Source organism: Sparus aurata, chromosome 17, assembly GCF_900880675.1.
Source record: "Sparus aurata chromosome 17, fSpaAur1.1, whole genome shotgun sequence".
NCBI lineage: Eukaryota > Metazoa > Chordata > Actinopteri > Spariformes > Sparidae > Sparus > Sparus aurata.
The window spans coordinates 33,140,140-33,158,743 of NC_044203.1; the positions used below are offsets into that span (position 1 = coordinate 33,140,140).

General features: G+C 43.5%; 1 protein-coding gene across 1 annotated transcript in view; it reads right to left on the reverse strand.

Moving 5' to 3' along the window:
* Window positions 1-12,059, reverse strand: part of dgkb (diacylglycerol kinase, beta) — an 85,188-nt gene extending 73,129 nt beyond the window's left edge. Inside the window, exons 1-3 of the mRNA XM_030393201.1 lie at window positions 11,547-12,059; window positions 7,181-7,320; window positions 334-410 (exon numbers count right to left, since the gene is read on the reverse strand). Of these exons, the coding sequence (XP_030249061.1) occupies window positions 334-410; window positions 7,181-7,250 (147 nt within the window). The 5' untranslated portion in view covers window positions 7,251-7,320; window positions 11,547-12,059. The remainder of the gene's footprint in view (window positions 1-333; window positions 411-7,180; window positions 7,321-11,546) is intronic.
* Between the last annotated feature and the right edge of the window lie 6,545 nt (window positions 12,060-18,604).

An 18,604-nucleotide genomic window follows, 5' to 3' on the forward strand; every position in this document is an offset into this window, starting at 1 on the left:
TACAACAAAAATTCCAGCCCTTGAAAGTCTGTTATCGCGGTGATGTAACTGGATAAATGTTTCAGCGGCAAACAAACTCTTTCGGCAAGACTTTTCGCGCGACGATGGCAGCTCGGAGACGTGTGCAGAGGAATCGTTCTGCAAGGAACTGTCATTACATAATCCAAAAGAACGAGTGCCGAAATAAAGGAACAAGGACACACGGTGATGAGCAAACACTTCACGACATATTCATTGTTCAGTTTTTGTCTGTATGCATGTAGACGTGCTGTATACGGGGGCCAAGAGTTCAGCCGGATTATAAACTATCTGCTATATATAAACTGTACATACCTCCTCTGGGTTGTATTTAGCCAGGACACCATCTCCGTGGAACTCCTGCAGCACATCCTTCAGCTTCTTGGTTGAGTCTGAGGAAAACAACGCGGAGGTACGGTATACATTTAATACTAAACATTCATTTATATCACAGGTTTGATTTACAAGCACACTCAGCAAAGGCAGCATGTGTGGGGATTAAACAGTCAGAGCGACGAATGCGTCTTGTTCAACGCAGATTATCTCTCAAGGTGATGGAAACAAGTCTGGACTGAGTGGTCAAACAAGCAGCAGTCGTGTTTATGGATCTGAATTCTTTGGACTGTTTTTGTCAGCGCCGCTGAGAGCTGAAGAGGCGTTCGGTGCGATGATCGATCAGATCATAAATTCGGAGTGGATGCAGCACCATGAGGTCTGCAGGGAGACGCTCCCCCATTTGTGACTCAGAGCTGTGATAAAGTAGAGCCTACACTACCATGGCCATGTCAGCATCCGAGGTGAACACTTAAAATCTGCTGAACTGTTATTAATCTTGCAAACTCTTTGCGGTTTTACTGACATTAACTTCTTCTGGAGGCTTGGAAGTAAGTGTAGCTACAAACTGCTAGCAGCACATGTTAGTTAATGGGTAAATGTGGCAAACACTTGAATGAAGAAAATCAAATCATTTAAAATAATACTTCTATATTTAAAAAAAAAAAATTGTTAGATGACAAGATTAGCATCAAGCTAATGGCAGCTAACAGATAGAGCTTGGTTAGCCTAGCTTGATGACTGAGAGATCTGAGTAAAAGCTACACCGGCTCTGTCCAAAGTGGAAAGAAAACCACTGATCAACAACTCTGAAGCTCAACATTTAAATTGCTGCATCTCAGACCACAAAAGTAAAAACACAATTTTGTGATTTATGTAGGATTTACTTTTCGGAGCAGCCACTACTTCTAGCAGCCTCACTGAGGTTGCCAGGTTTGGTACCAACGTGCTTGTACATCGACCAAAACCACCAACTAAATTTAGAAATACAGCAACAGCTGGAGATGCTGCAGAGAAGTACTGTTGGTCTCCTGCCCAGAGGGATATACTGGTATACAGTTACCAGAGCTAGGATAGCATTTTCCTTCTACTTCTATTATTAATGCTAACGATTGCTAACTCCATCCTGACCGCAGTTCAGTATTAAGCCTAACTGTATGTGCTTTCACTTTTTTCTGTCACATAATATTGAAATGCTTAAAAAGAAAAGAGACAGAAGACAGACACGGCGAGAACATTACCTCCTCGGTGAAGGTAATAGCATCACCACACAATGGTGCATTTTATTCACCTGGTTTAAGAAACCCGGGGACGATGGCACTCAGTTATGGCCAAAAATAACTCCATCTGAATGAGATCTGGTGTGATAATTACGGCGTGCTGCAGAGCGTTTATGAGCCCCACTGCTAAATCAATTTGCTGCGCCACGGATACCACGTTGTAATGTTATAGAAGTTAATTAGAGGAACCATTTTCTCACAGGCTCTGGAGGGCCCGGATCATCTCTGAGCACGAGCCGGCCTCTGCTCATCACAAATTACATTAAGATGGCTGTTAAAGTTAGCGCTCTATATTAGCTCTCTTACCTCTACGCAGGTTTTTATTAGCACACGTGGCTCCTTGGGTCCTCCATTTAATGAAATTATGTCTGCTTCTCCAGCAGTTCTGAAAAAGTTTGGACTGAAAAACTCTTAAGCTGCCATTATCTGAACGGAGCAGCCAGAGAGCCTGAAGGTAAAGCTGCTGTTCAAGAACCTGCACAGCGTGTCACTGATTGATAGTCAGCAGGAGTATTAAGGGTTCAGCCCTGCAGGTAAGACAGGAAAGTATAGTTGCAGTCAAACATATTAAAACTGTGATATAAATGTTACAGTACGTGTCAGCCTGAGGAACATTGATTTTAACTTTTTAGAAGGTTTTTAAAAAGATCCCTAAAATATCAGCCGTTACTGTCTCCGTCTTGATCTGTCTGTAGTCCCAAGACCTTGAAGACCAGCCCATCTTCATTAAGACTAACTTACATTACCTTTACGTATGAAATAGATACGTTCATTTTAAACGACTGGCTAAACTACTACTACTACTTCCCCATGATGACTACGGGATTTACTGCTTTGTTGTTCCGTATCCGTAACCTTTCAGAAAATGCACCAAAATGAAGACGAAACAAATTTCCAATGTGTCCCAAACGTTGAGCATCGACGAGCCTTCAGGAAAAACAACTATACAGTGTGATCAGCTCAGGTCGGCTTATCACGACCCATATTGACGTTTGTTGTAAGGCAGCGACGTCTAGCAGCCGTAGTAATTATGACGGAAGCAGAGGAGGAAGTCAGGTGAAGTAGTAAGAAACACGGGAAGCGTCGTCTCAACGAAACTTCCTTTTGACGGACAAGACGTACGTGTGCTGTTAGGGAGGAGACTGCAGTTTGTGTCCAGTGTGACGGTGAGTTATTTCAACTTATTAATGTAGTTAAGTCACATAGATAAAGTAAGATAAGTTTTACACGTAACGCAAGGACAGTCGTAACTACATTTACTTATGTGAAACTCTGTCTAAAATGCAACCTTTTTTTGTGAATATATACGAGTCAAACCTTCATGTAAAAGCATAATTACGATAAAAGAGGCAATTTTAAGATTTACCGTACCGTTTTCAGGTCAAACTCATTTTCAATGGGAGTGCTACGGACACTTTTACAATAGCATCAAAATCTCTATTTTTAAAACAGTAAGAAGTCTCGACACAACATGAAACTTTGCTCGTAGTATCACCAGGGTCTCTACACATGAACACGAGCATTGAGAACATTGTGTACACAGAGTTTACTAAAAAGAAGGTTTTTGAACAACTCACGTTAGCAGTAGCTTGTTCCGCTAGCTACCATCCTGCTGGTGGAGAAGTATCGATCTCCGAATGTGACGTTACATGGAGAACAGTTCAGGTGGAACTACTGTCTTCCGGCAACAACGCGGCACGATATCTCACGTGACTTTTCCGGCTTTTTATTTAAGTATTGTTTCTTATATGAGGCTCCTTTTTCAACTTCAAGGTCAATATTGTTTTTCAATAACGACAAAACAACAAATTATCCATGAATTTATATGGAACTAAGCTTTAGGAGCGTTCCACCTTAACTTTAAACGTAACAGCAATACATTCGTAACTGAATTTACTTACGTTACGTAGTTATTTCAACCCAACCCCAAAGGTTTTCCTGACCCTAACCACACCACGAAGGTACACCGCGACGGTCACATTGGTTTGGGGATGGTGATATGATAAATGTGATATTATATGTTGATTTGGAATCACTTTCACCGAACCTATTAAGTCACTTACGTACGAGGATGATTTGAAGCAGACATCAGCTATAACATAAAGTCAACATCCTGTAGATCCTGCAGAGCAAATTTCAAGTTTAGTGTTGAATAACGGCTGATACTCGTCTTCTTCTCAGATGTGCAGTTGAGCTTCCATTAACAGCTTTTTGTTGGTTGTGACATTTTGTAGCCTCCTGCACTAATGGCTTTCGGATCTTTGATTTTCCTCTGGATGCATTTTAGCAGCAGTGACTAGAAATAAATGCCACGTCGGGGCCGAGAGTGTGTCATCATTATTGACCATCTTTATTAGAAACGCCGTCTCCACAAAAACCATTACGGAGGAGAGTGATTACGTGTCCACTGATTGCTTGTCACATTTAACAGGCACTGTGAATTGCAATATATTTTCTCTGTCGATGATTTAACCATCGTTTGGCACACAGAAACCTGAGGATGAGACTCATTTCATGTGTTTTTTTCTACACGTAAACACACTGAAGATCTTCTTTACCCAGATATGTTAAAGAATTTTCCTCTCTGTGAAGCTGCTGCGTTCTGTGCATCCGCAATTTCATCACATGAAGACAAACTCTAATTGTTGGTGAGTCAGATCCTCGGTGCCTGACTGGGCGCACAGCTATTAAAATGTTATGAGAGTGTGCACGGCTCACTTTAATGAGAAGAAAGGGAGTAATGCAGTAGTAGGGGGAGATGAAGGGAGAGATGAGGAGGGAAGGTGATGCCCATTGTTGCGGCTCAGAGAACGGGATATTTTATAACCTGTAGCTGCTCGGCGCACAAAGACTCGCCCTGAGCTCGTTGAAACATGATTATCCAAATCTGTCTAGCGTGCACACACGCCTGCACGCAGACATGCACAGACACACACCGAGACTCTTTACGAGACTCTCCCTCTCTCTCTCTCGCTTCTTTGCTTTTATTCATTACGCTCTCTGCCTCCTATTCCCACACAATCTTCATTTCAAGCTGCATTGTTGAGCCTCACGCCTCTTAAAAAAACATTTTTTTATTGTTCAATTCGACAAACACCTCGGCCGCCAAAATACGTGAAACTGGAACCAGAACCCGACTCGCTCGTACGGAGAGCAGGGGAGTTTCTTTAGAGGAGGGAACGATGTAAGCGAGCGCAGAGCAATTAAAGGGAGAAATGTCATAACCAAGTGAAACACTGGCACAAGGGATCCTGGGTGAAAAGCATTAATTATTAAGGTTCATACTCGCTGCTATGAATGGCAAATAATAACCCTTCCACTGGTTGAATTCCTAAAAGGTCTCGTGTTTGACACTGAAAATGGCTCTAAAAATATATCGTACATGCACAGTTGAGACGAGAAGCACTTAGGAGTTGGACACCTCCGGAGTCTATTTCTTGTCCGTAGTTAATTCCATTGTTTGTCTTCCTACAAACGATTTACTGTGACTTTCAAAGTCAGTCCAAAACCATGCGTGGGTGGTGCACAACATCTCGCAGGTTAGCCTGCCAGGTATCGTCATATTTTCCATCCCTGGTACCATTTCAAATGATGAAATGTGTCAACATCTTGGAGCGTAACATAAACTCCAGGCATCCAGAGCGCAGTCTGGTGAGCAGGGAGCCATTTGTTGTGTTTCGAATGAATCATTCAGAGCTAAAACGGCACCGAGCAGATTAAATGCTCGAGCAGCTCGGGCTTCCTGCATCAGCAAGACGAACGGTCGGCAATCACGATGTCAGAATTTTATCATCAGAGCGAGGGTTGTTTGAGATTAACCGCGGTGATTTGAGTCGTGCGACGGTTTCGCAGCAGACAGAGGTGCTCTCTTGTTATTGTTAACTCGATGGTTCGATGCTATCAGAGATCATTTGTCTCGGTGTGCAGGGACTTGAATGTGTGAGGAGGATTACTGAAGATGTGAAAGCAGAAATCCAGCCCTTGACAACTTTCCAAAAACTCGATTTGATGAAGTGAAAAGATGCCGTCGAGTCAAAACTTACGGAGACTTCACACGAACAAGGTAATGAGGAGAGGAAGATATATTGCTTTGCTTTCTGACCCATCTTATTCAGAGGAGTGTCATCTCAGTGCATTCTTTGATGGTACTGGTCCAAAAAGTGTTTAGCCTGATAGCTTAGCACGCCGAAAGAAGCAAGATGCCTCTTCCAACACCTAAAAATTAGCTTCTTTCCATGTTCTAGCTCATTAGCAGTCAAACTAGCCACCAACATATGTCCAATGTTATGATAAAGACAGATCTGCCAATACTGATTAAAACATTTTTACACTCATTTACATAAACATGACTGCGTAGGAATTAGCTACCTTTGGCGCTGTTATGCTAGCAGTCACCTGCCTGCAGTCTACAGTCGACTCTACATCAATACTAAACACATAAAGAGGTCTTCAATCAATCTGAGTCTGTATTTAACGCAATTGTAATTTGGTTTAAGCTAATATGTATATCCAAGGATTTGTAGATATCCCCAGAGGAACCGGCAGCTGTTGCTCACTATACTCTTTCCTAGCTATCTCTGGCTGTAGCTAGCTGCTGTTAGCCAAATAGCTCATACCATGGAGCTAATCAACTGGGCTCAACAGCATCAAAATGAACAAACGCAGGACCATCTGTTTCCAACCATGGCAATGGTAATCGATGCCCAAACCCAAATGTTTTGATTTTTTAATTTGCCCTACATCTTACTTACTTACTTACTCACAACATCTTATTTTTCACTCAAGCTTTGCTTGTTAGTGTCCCAACTTAGATCCACCGAACCATCTTGCTGCACAAACATGTCGTTAATTCCTTGTTTCAGCCTGATGAATGCTGTTCACAAGACTTGATCATTAGCACTAACAAATGCATTCAGATTAAGGTTTAATTCACAAAACTGTCGCCCAAAAGCAAAAATGTATTTTACACTGTGCAGTCTGAAGTCCTGCTGTCAGAAACTGACAAAAACTTTACTCTAGTATTGCATTTTAAATTCTGGTAGAGTGATCGTATTTAAAAAAAATCAAGGATGGCGACATTGTTACGAGTCAAAAAATAAAGTGAGTAAAGTTGGATGCCTAAAAAACTGTGTGTTTGTCTCTACAAGTGACCCCTTTAACATTACACATAATAATTGTGTTTACTGTTATAACTTAGTGTTTCCATCTTGTCCTAACGCCATCCTAGCTGTCACCGCCGCATTGTATTAAAGGTAAAAGGATCAATTTTTAAGTTGAAGACATCACTGAAATTAAGATTTGCTATTCCGAGATGCAAAGGTTAAAATTTATAAATTAAATTAAAAGTTACACAATGTTCTCAGCACCTGTTGACTTGGAGTCTAATCAGCTTCAGCAGCTGCCTGACTGTGTCATGTCAGCTGGGAAATGACTGTTCTCGAGAAAAAAACAAAACATAACAGGAACAAATTGGAACAGACACACAAACACCTTCAGAAAGTACCTTTCATCACAGTCAGACACAGACACACAGCACCTCCTCTACTCACACTGAGTGTATTCTTGTAGCAGGGCGAATTCAGCTGGGGTCAGCGTGACCCATTTGTCCTGGCTGCTCATTGTGGTGAGTCCTGGTCCCTCCGTCCACCGAGCATTCCCTGGGCAGCAACACACAGCGGGGCGTCACACGCTGGAAAAAACAACAACAGACATCAGATCACCTGCAACGTTAACAGCCGCAGACGCCTCTTTTTACTAAACAGCAGCGAAAATTACCAAATATATTGGTAGATTAGTAACAGAGCAACAGAGGATCCAATGACAGCCGATATATCAACACATACAGAAATGTCAAACTGGCGTTTTGTCTTCATTGCTATAAAGCTGATGTTCTGGATGTGTCGTGTTTCCTGTTCTCCTGCCTGCTCCTCTTTCTGCAGCTGTCATCTCAAGCCCGACAGCCAAAATGTCCCTTTTGTCTCATGATTGCCATGTTTTTCAGCCTCGTTGCAAGGACTTGACATTTCAGGCATTGACATTCATGTTTGCCAGCCAGTGTTGGATGAAGCCAGAGTACATAATCCACCGCTAATCGAAACTGATGGAGACCTTTATATAGATAGAAACAAATGTTAATGCCAGGGTTGGTAAAAAAAAATTGCCAGAAAAATTAAAGGCTCCAAAGAAACCTTGACATTCAGTCGTTTCATTTGGTCCGTATTAAATAATTGGGACAGGCTACCTCGCTGTCTACCTAGCCTACGTACGTTCATTGTAACCGGTGTCTTCCACAAGGCTATGCGGATAAATTACGGAAGCTATTAGCAAGCTAGTGGCGCAAGAGTGGCAGAGAAAGTTCAACCAATGTTTCCCAATACTAACATGCTAGGTCGACAGCGGTGAGGTAGATGGATACGGCAACAATTCCAACGATCTGCTGTGTGCTGAGTAAACTGTTGATTGAACTCAGTAGCACAAAGCACACAGCACCTGAGCCGAAGCAACAGACTCATTCCGTGGCTAATGTTAGCACAAAGCACACACCTACTGCCACGTAGTAACTCCCCCGCTGGCTAGCCTTTTCACAATTAGGTACGTTAGTGACGGCTATTTTTCTGCTATTATTATGTCATTATACTATTTAACAGAGTTGATCATTTATGTTTTAAGTTGAATAAATAAAGCTAAGAGATGCGTTGAACGTAGTGAACTAGCAGCTGATACATCCCTGCAGGGCCGAAAGACGGTGGACTTTATTGAAACTATTATCTACTATCAGGATTAGTGAGCCGGTTCTCATAAAAAAAAAAAGCTGTTTAGGTTGAAAATGAAAGCAGCTTGATACAACATATACTGTATTTTCATGTGATGTGAGGCATATTGGCAGGAGGTCTGAGATGGACAGTCCAATATGAAACCAGAGGTCAAAGGTGAGAACTATTAACTTACTCAGCTAGTCACATACACGTAGCGTACATGACATAACGAGGTCACTAGGTACTTTTGAAATGGAAGTGACAGAATTGACTTAGTAATTTTAAAGCGAAACTCTCGCCAAAATGCAACCTAGGTTTTTTTTGTAAATGTACCCGAGTCAAACCTTCGTGTAAAAGCATAATTACGATGAAAGAGGCACTTTAAAGATTCACCGTATTTTCATTTTCAGGTCAGACTCATTTTCAATGGGAGTGCTACGAGCACTTTTACGATAGCATCAAAATCTCTATTTTTAAAACAGTAAGAAGTCTCGACACAACATGAAACTTTGCTCGTAGTATCACCAGGGTCTCTACACATGAACACGAGCATTGAGAACATTGTTTGTGTACACAGAGTTTACTATAAAGAAGGTTTTTGGACAACTCACGTTAGCAGTAGCTTGTTCCGCTCGCCGCCGTCCTGCCAGTGGAGAAGTGTCGATCTCAGAATGTGACGTAACCTGGAGGACAGTTAAGGTGGAACGCTCCTAAAGCTTAGTTCCATATAAATGCAGGATAATTTGTTGTTTTGTCGTTAGTGAAAAACAATATTGACCTTGAAGTTGAAAAAGGAGCCTCATATAAGAAATAATACTAAAATCAAAAGCCAAAAAGTCACGTGAGATCTCGCGTGGACAGTTGTTGCAAGAAGACAGTAGTTCCACCTTAACTGTCCTCCAGGTTACATCACATTCTGAGATCGACACTTCTCCACTGGCAGGACGGCGGCGAGCGGAACAAGCTACTGCTAACAGTGAGTTGTCCAAAAACCTTCTTTTTAGTAAACTCTGTGTACACAAACAATGTTCTCAATGCTCGTGTTCATGTGTAGAGACCCTGGTGATACTACGAGCAGAGTTTCATGTTGTGTCGAGCCTTCTTACAGTTTTAAAAATAGAGATTTTGATGCTCCTAGCACTCCATTGAAAATGATTTTAACCCAAAAACGAGAATCCGGTCAATCTTAAAAGTGGCTCTTTCGTCGTAATTATGGGTTTGACTCGGGTACATTCACAAAAAGACCCTAGGTTGCCATTTGGCGAGTGTTTCACTTTAACCCAAACCACAATGTTTTCCTAAACCTAACCAACAAAACTGTCACAAGGGGTTACGGTACTTTCCGGTCATGTTTTTTTGGGAGATGCTGATAATCAACCTCTTCAGCTGTCTAGGTTTGAGGATGAGTTGGTATTCGTGCAACGCTTCATTCACCACATCAGAAATGTCACTGCATCGTCTTGAAAAGTGGAGATGTCACCCGTCACATTTGGTCACCTGGAAAATCCAGATTATTCGAGGATATTTGTGAATGATGTGTTTCATAGTCGTCTACTCACACCTACTGCCTGCTCAGCCGTGGGCTTTGGACTGAAGCATCATGAAATGTTTGCAACAAGTGGAAGAGAAGTGGAAGGGTCTTTGTGTGAGACCTCATTTGGGCTTTAAAAGCATTCAAAGCTGCGTCGGTGCTGCTTTTTTACGTGACCTTGCATCAGCCCGACCGGTTGCTATGATCACAAACACGATGGAGTTCAAGCTCAAACAAGCCTTTGTGGGCTGGTGCTGATATTTTTTTGAACTGAGTCCAATATCTGGTGTTTCACTGGAGGTGAATTAGAAGCCATTAGTGATTAAGAGATGTTACCAGAGGCAAATACAGAAAAATGATTCAAATGAATCATCCAAGTGTGAAAAAAAAAGAAAGAAATTCAATGAAATTCAGGTTTAACATGTTTATGTTATGCAACTGTGGTGAAGGAGGAACGTCCATCACATCAGAAGGTGGATAACATGCCTCGCTGATATTTTCCATCTGATAAAAGCCAACAAAAAATCTTTTATTGTCAACTCGATTTATCAGTTCAACACAAATACGTGTGACTGTTGGAGCCACGATCAGAGCTCTGCTGTTTGCTTTCCCTCTTTGTTTGCGTCGAAACGATTGTGCGTGTAATTGTATGTTTGTGTAGGTGTCACTCAGGCATCTCTCGGCGCGTGTGTGTGTGTGTCTGGTGTGTGTGTGTGTGTGTGTGTGTTACATTGGCCTCCAATTATTGGGAAAATTGAACCCTCGGATCAACAAGTGTTCGTGTGCACTCATGTGGAGGATGGTCGTGTGTGTTCCTGTGCATGTGTGTGTAAATAAAATCCATTGATGTGCCTTTAAGTGAGATATAAATGTGTCTGATATTGTTTGGACTGTGTGTGTGTGTGTGTGTGTGTGTGTGCATCCATGGGTGAAGAGATGCTCATATCCCTCCATCCCCCCCCCCCCCCCCCCCCCTGCATGACAAGGCACAGAAACAAGATGTAAATGACTCTCAGAAAGCGTTGTTATTATCAGACGCACAAAAAGGGAAAAGCAACAGTCGACACAATGTGCAGCCACCAGTGTTTCTGCGTTCGCACGCTGGGCTGCGTGGGAATCAACCTCCCTCGCATAAACTTTGATCTGCCGCTGGAGCTGAGACTAGAAAAAAAAAAACACTCGGCAGCGTCTTGTTTAATGTCTTACACTGACAGCGAATCCAGAAAGAGAATCTTGTTATTTATCTTAAATCTCCAGTGAGTGTAATTCCACCACAGTGCTACTATCTGTAATACACTGGCGTGTGCAGTGTGTGCCTGCTGTGCACTGCGCTGCAATCATCCTCTCGCTCTCTCCTCTGTGTTGCCTAACTGCAGTGCATTCTTACAAAACCCCCCCTCAGCCGATGTTCCTCTGAGCAATCGCAATCCGTTCAGTTGTTATCAGATCAGCCTCGATTGTCCCCCCGGTGATGCAGAGAGGACATTCAGCGGCGGTGACAGAAGATCTTAACAGAAGACACCACCGTTGCCGTGACACACAAGATACAGAAGGTAGGTAGGTAGGTAGCGGGCAACACTGCGACACACAGCAAACGTGAATGAGATGTGATATCAACACGCCGCTCACCTGCTGCAGAGGAGGAACGAGGGAGGAGTCCCTCCAGCCAGATGTTTCCAGATGAAGCTCCTCAGTCACATTCCTGCCGTCTCCTCCTCTTTGAGCCCTCCGTCCACTGCGAGGCAAAGAGTGGGTGTTGTGTGATTAGATGGAGTGTGAGAGTGTGTGTCTGTGGATGAAAGAGAGGAGAAGCAGCAGTCCTCTCAGCTGCGTGTCAGTCAGTGTACGAGTGTGTGGATGGTGTTTATTTTTCTCTGGCGGTGTCTGGTCGGAGCAGCATCGCTGGGGATGTGGAGTGGTGAGAGAGGGAGAGGGAGAGAAAGAGAGAGAGAGAGAGAGAGGGGGAGAACACCAGCACTGCTCTGCCTGCAATGATCAGTTTCCATACTCCCGCTCGCTCACGTCACATCCCTGCGTCCCTCCCCTCGGTCGCTCCGCTCCTCACCTTCCCCTCCCTCCCCTGAAAAAAAACCCAGAGGTGTTATGCTCTCCTGCTTTTCTCTCCATCTCTCTCTCTCTCCCTCCACTCTCTTCTCTTCTCCTCTCCTCCTTCCTTTAAGCCATCTCCACTCTGGTCACCGTGGCACGCATCAGCCAAACCACATTAGCATTCAACGCGACAGGCGGTAAGTGTGCAGCAACCTGTGGGATATCTTTCTCCAAAGGGCTGAGGGGAGAGAAGGCGGGAAAAAAAAAAAAAAAAGAGGAAGATGAAGACGCATCGGGAGGAGAGAGGGGAGGGAGGTGGAAGGAAATGTGAGAAATGGGGATTAATAGAGAGAGGGAGGAGAAAAGATAAGGAGATAAAGAAGAGGGAGAATGTGAGGAATGAATCAAGAAGTAATGAATCGTTAATGAGTAATCCCTGATTAAATGTGATGTAAGGATGAGTTACTGAAGAACAGACTGGGAGATCTTATAGTAATGAATCATTAGGTAACGATTAGATCATAAATATCTGAATTGACTAGAGTAGTTCCCAAGTAGATTCATAAATTACTGATCACTTAAATATTAGTTGCGCCGATAACGGATCATTATCTACTACAGTCCTTGAATCACAGCTATTCAGCGATTTCTCATTAACGATTCATTAATTCTCAAGTTGTTCCTGATTCATTCCTCATTCGTCACATTCCGTCTTCCATTTTTTTTAAATAGTTTTCTGGTGACACTAGCCCCTTTTAGATAGAAAACGTGGCACATTTGCAGCAAGGTAAAGGCTGCAATGTGCCGCCTTGTCGATCTAAAAGGGAGGTTTAATATTCCTTCTTTTCCAAAAAGCCGCTTGGCCGCCACTGGGGTAGGCGTAAACATGTAACGCCACGTGAAGCACGAAGTTGGGCGTGAACAGTGAAGCAGGTCGACTTCGTCTTCAAAATAAGAGCTTTACATTGCACCCCACTGGAGTTTAGAACTGGGTTCTTAGCGGGGGGCTTTTAATTTGAAAGTAGCAACCGTTCCTAGCTTGCCGCTACAACAACAAGCGGACAACGAAGACAGCTACAGAGACCGAGGAGACGCTAGCATCTCCTGGATCTCAGCGGCTGTCCAGCTGCTCATCTTGACGCCCGCGGATGAAGTGATGGACTGACTGCTGTGATCAGCTGTTTCCTGGTTTTAAAACCCCCCGGCTGTGGGTCGCACAACAGTGCAGGTCATCGACACCTCCGCCCACCTCACGCAGAGGCCGGCACATCGACGGCTCAGATTTACATAGCAATGGAGGCGGCAAAAAGTGTTCCTCCGAGGCGGACCAAAACCAAAACAGACCCCCTGTGTTACCGCCTTCTGTCTAAATCCGCGGACCTAGCCGCGAAAAGGACGGCCAGTATTGGTGGCTTGCTGCCCAGTATAAAAACGGCTACAGATACATTGGCTAACACAAGAAGAGTGCACGCTCAATAAAATAATAACCAAACAACGGATATATTCAAACTTTACGCTTCAACTTCACGTTTTCATTTTCACCTCTAAGGTGAGGTTTGGGGATAAAGAACACTTGGTTATGTTTAGGAAAAAAACAGATTTAGATTTTCTTTTGGTATCTTAAACAAATTATAGGAACTTAGCCAACTACAACAGCTTCAAATCATGGTAACAGTTAACAAAAACACAAATGTTAACTCGCAGCTCAATCTCGAGTCTCACACACTCCCCCAACCTCACACCCTCTCATTCCACCCTGGTACATAAAAGGCACATTACCTTCTGCATCGGACATAAATTCTGAGGTGAGGAATTGTCCAATATGGCCGTAAGTCCTCAGGATGCCGGGGGAGAGGAGGTGTCATGGCTAGTGTTGAGCATTTTCAAAATATATGTTCCCCTCTGTGGGAACTACATTAGCTTGACAGGTAAAAACACATTTTTTTTCTCCCCTTTCTTTGTATTTATAGTTATTCTTTACTTTTTATGTCAAAGCAGTCACAACACAATGGATCTCAAGGGGATTAAATAACCTTTTCTTTTGCATAATTAGTTTTTTTGGAATAAAAGCAGCCCTGCTCGCAGCAAAAATGTGTTTCATCCGTCATTAATATTCCAAATAGCGTCGTTGACATTTCAGGCGTTTGGCGCTGACACTCTCATCCGGAGAGATGCGCGATTGGCTCACGTGTCGAGATGAGCTCGGATTCTTAGGTGGCCTCGCTGGAAGCGGTCGATGGTAATGAAGTCAGGGGTTAGAGCCCCAGCATCAACACATGAGCTGCAGGAAATCTTTACAGTTAGCACAGAACGATCACGCAGACAAAGACAGAGCACGGCAAACACCAGAATATGAGAATCTACCAGCGTTTAGAAAATTAAATCTGTGGTGTTTGTTACAGGTGAACACTCTGTTTATCCGCACAGATCACATGAGCATTTAAGAGATCAATAAAGCAGAAAGCTGATCAATAGAAACAGTGAATATTTATAGCAGAGCAGCGTATACTTATGTAACCCGTACCTCAACATGACGTATGAATATGAACACAGGCTGCAAGTCATTTCTGAAGTTTGCAGCAATGACATAAATAATATAACAGCCTAACAATCGATCAGGTGAAAGCATGGAATGTAAAATAAGCCCCTCAAAACAAATCCACAGAGAATTATCACCCACATCTGCAGGATCACTTTAAGGCATCTTTTCAACAACCAACAGTTTCGGGCAGTTCTTAAAACACACCGCAGACTACCTGACTGCCAGCAAACAGCAGACGGCTACAGTGAGCAGCTACAGCTTGTGAGTACAGTGGAGCATTTAGCAGAGGCAGATATTTCCCTCAGGAGCTGTTTGACACCACACCAGAGCAGCGAGGTGGCCAAAAAACACGACTCCAGATGAATGATAATGTCGCCCTGCGTCTGCTGGATGTGTGAAGGAGCAACTGTTTACTACCGCGCTCACATTACAGCTTTATAAGGCGGTAATATGTCAGTGATGCTTTCACAGCTCATTGCTTTTCCCATCCAAACAACACATGAGCAGGTTTGAAAACAATGCTCATATTTATTTGAATTGAATCCAAATGTTCTGCAGGAGATGATGTGAAAGAGCCCAGAAGCTGCTGCACATCCATCGCTCTGCCCGGGAGTTAACCGCTGACAGTCACATGTGACGGCCGTGTCAATACTGCAGCTGCCTCTGCCTCGCTGACACAAATGTAAAGTACCACATGACCTACACAGACGGCCGCGGGGGCAGCACTAAAACACAAACGTTATTGGCACCCTGGTCAGCCACCACCCACACGCCGCCCATATCTGGGTCATTGTTCAGCGATCTTTCATGAAGCTCAATACATGCTGGGGCTCGTGGGTCAGATTAAATTGTGCTGTCTGAAGGCAGAAAGCTACTCAAAGGCAGAGCGATGTAAAGATTTTCTGAAGATGGACTGGTTTATTAAATTAAGATGTTGGGTTGGGTTCAGGAAGCAGCATATTTACAACAGACAGCGTTATTGAGTAACTTGTATGTCTCCTGCAGAAGGCTTCATCTGTGAACATACTGTACAGCAGCTCCACTAGAGTGGCTAGAGGTTCATATCACATCTGTGCAAAATGTTTACATTACATTGATTGACATGATGTCCGGTTCAGGATGTGTAGGGGACGGGGGCGGAGTTGCAGGCGACGTGGCGGCTGAGCCGGTGAGCGCAGTTCAAGTCTGCGGTTCAACATTTGTGAAGCGTGACACCGCAGGGTATTTTTTAGGAAACTTCGGGATAATTTCCACTCATGTTTGTGGTGAGAAGTGTTTTCAGCCAAACCATGATGTTTTTCTAGCCCCTAACCAAGTGGTTGTTGTGAGCCTAATCTTAACAGAACGAGACACAGCTTTGAGACGAGTCAGAGATGGAAAATCGGACTTAAAGAAACATAAAGTTGGAGCTTAACTTTTGACTTAACTGTAGTTTTGCATCAACTTACTTTGCCAACACTTATTCTGGTGATTCAGTTGATTACTTACCTTGGAAACAGGGTCAGTTTAACCAAGACAAGTGATCAAACTCCATCTGCTGACGGAATGAGGCAAAATGAAATATGTTATTATTATTAAGGATTTGCTGCTTCTCCTTGTCATGTATTGCAGTAAAAGAGTCTTCAGGATTTAGTCCGTCTGTTAAACAAAATAATCAATTTGAAGACATTATTTTTCACATTTTTCAATGAATAATTGTTCTATAATCAAAATAATCAACAGATAATCACTGAAGACAATAATTAGTTGCAGCCTTAGTCGCGATGCTCCTGAAATGTTGTGCCAAGTAAATGTATTTCCTGCCATTTGAATACTATCTGAAAGTACGTTCAGTGCTGCACATTAATTGATATTCCTCTGTAACAACGTCTGTTGTGTTTAAGATGCAGATGTCACAAAAGATGCGCGTCAGACGAGCCTGTCACTGCTGAACGCATCAGACCTGCATCATCAGGAGACCTCATGAGGTCATTATGCATGTGGGTCAGGCGTGCTGCAGACAGCCTCCCTGGAAACAGGCTGCATCACACTCTGCATCAATGAAAATTAAAATCCGACCCCCTTCGTCTCCGTAAATGGTCTGAAATGTATGGCTGGCTGTCTTGCGCTAATTCCTTTTGCATGAATTTGAGTTTTTCTTATATTTGTATTCCTGATTCAGACCCAGACATCAGTTTCTCGGCAAGGAATCCGTCGGGTACGTCTGTGCATGAAGGGTCACAATTAACTCGGTTCAACCCAAGAAAAAAGCAGTCAGGAATCATAAACATTGAATGGAAGAGAACAAAAATGTGTCAGAGCAAAAACCCAGAGATGGAACTGGATCCAAAGACAGTGATAACGCTTGAAAATCATCTATGTAGCCTTTCTCGCAAATGAGCGTAACTACCGAGAATCAAACATTCAGAGAAGGGAGGGATTATTGCTTTGTCAGAGAAACTCTCCTCAACACTTCCTGCAGCTGTTCTTCATGTTGTGCTGCCTGCATTAATGTCGTACACTTACACTAAGAGTCGAGCGGCGGCGGAGCTAAAAGCATCGTTTAGAGGCCTCAGCAGATTTGTGGTCGAGCTGAACTCTGGAATAATGTGTTCGCCTGACAGCTGGGTGAATTATTTTTTTTCTGCCACGATCACAGGCTCTTCACCATAACTGCTGGTGGCCTGAGATGGAAGAAGTTATTGGTCAACACTGGACTGGAAACTGTGAAAGCAGTCTGAGTCTCCATTCATGACCGGAGGGAATAACCTGTCCAATACCTGTAGCTGATGGTCATATTGTTCGCACTGTCTCAATAAAGGCAATATGGACTGTAACTGTATTACTGTGTCATGAGAGTCATCAGTGTTGGATCAGAAGGTATTCTGAAAGTGATGTGACTTGTCAGAGACTTGTGGAAGTGTCTAAATCCTGCAGTCTTTCTAATAGCCAAGCAGGGGGGTGACTGAACTGGTTTCAAAAAGACGTCTGGTTGCATGTAGGCTTATGAGAAAATGAACCTTCTTACTTGATTTATCACCTCAGTAAACAGTTTCTTACTGAGTTTATGGCCTCAGTCTCTAGTTTCAAGTCTTCTTCGAATCAGCATGACTTTAATTTTTTGTAAATTTGAATCCTATTTAAATGTAAAACAGACCATAAAGCTGAGGATGATTTAGGACATGGCTAACTTCGCTATGTCGCTACGAGGGCAACATGTCCTCAGATCCAATCAGGGTGTCCTCTGCAGCGCCACCCTCTGGTCCAAATATGGTCACTTTTGGCTTAAAAAAAACCAAGATGGCGACGGCTCCAGACTGCAGAAACAATGGGGTGATGTCACAGTGGGTTTACACTTGAAGCTAACCAATAGCGTGAGTTTTACAATGTATAATAATAGAGATTTTGACTTTAGAGAATGATTAATACATCATGGCAACGTTTTTCTGCATAATGAAACAAACTGAAAACCTACTTTCACGATTAAATCCTGTACTTTAGTATGTGTGATGTTTCATTTTCGTACATTATTATCGTAAAAGTCCAGCCCGGGCACGCTGTGGCTGAACAGGCCTGTCGTACAGCGTCGACACCCTCAGCGTCGCGCACACAGCTGATACTTATGCACCGATGATTACAGTATATGTTGCAGCCTGGAGCTTCTGCTGAGAGCAGATGGCTGCAGAAGAAATATACTACTATGCAAATCAACATTACAACTGCTGAGACCCGATCAGATCAGAGGAGAGCTGGCAGCTCCGTCACCACCGCGATCCCTCCACCCCCCCGCCTGTGACATCAGACTGAGGCACATATATCAATTCTACCCCACTTCTGGCCCTCTGTGCTATAAATAGCAGCCTTAGTGTGGAGCGTCGAGCAGCACACCACGTATCATAATGAAGCCCATTATGTAAGGTCCTGTCCCGCGCGACTACACGGGCCTGACCCGGGGTCTTCCTGCCAGGTAACAGACAGCTGGGTCTCCCTCTCTGGGTTCACATCCCCAGGCAACAAGAGAGAAGAACGACTGACAGCGATGCACAAACGCTTAATATGAGCCTGTGGGCTTCTGCCATTTTCAGGAAATGTCTCGGTATGTCAGAGGGGTACTGAT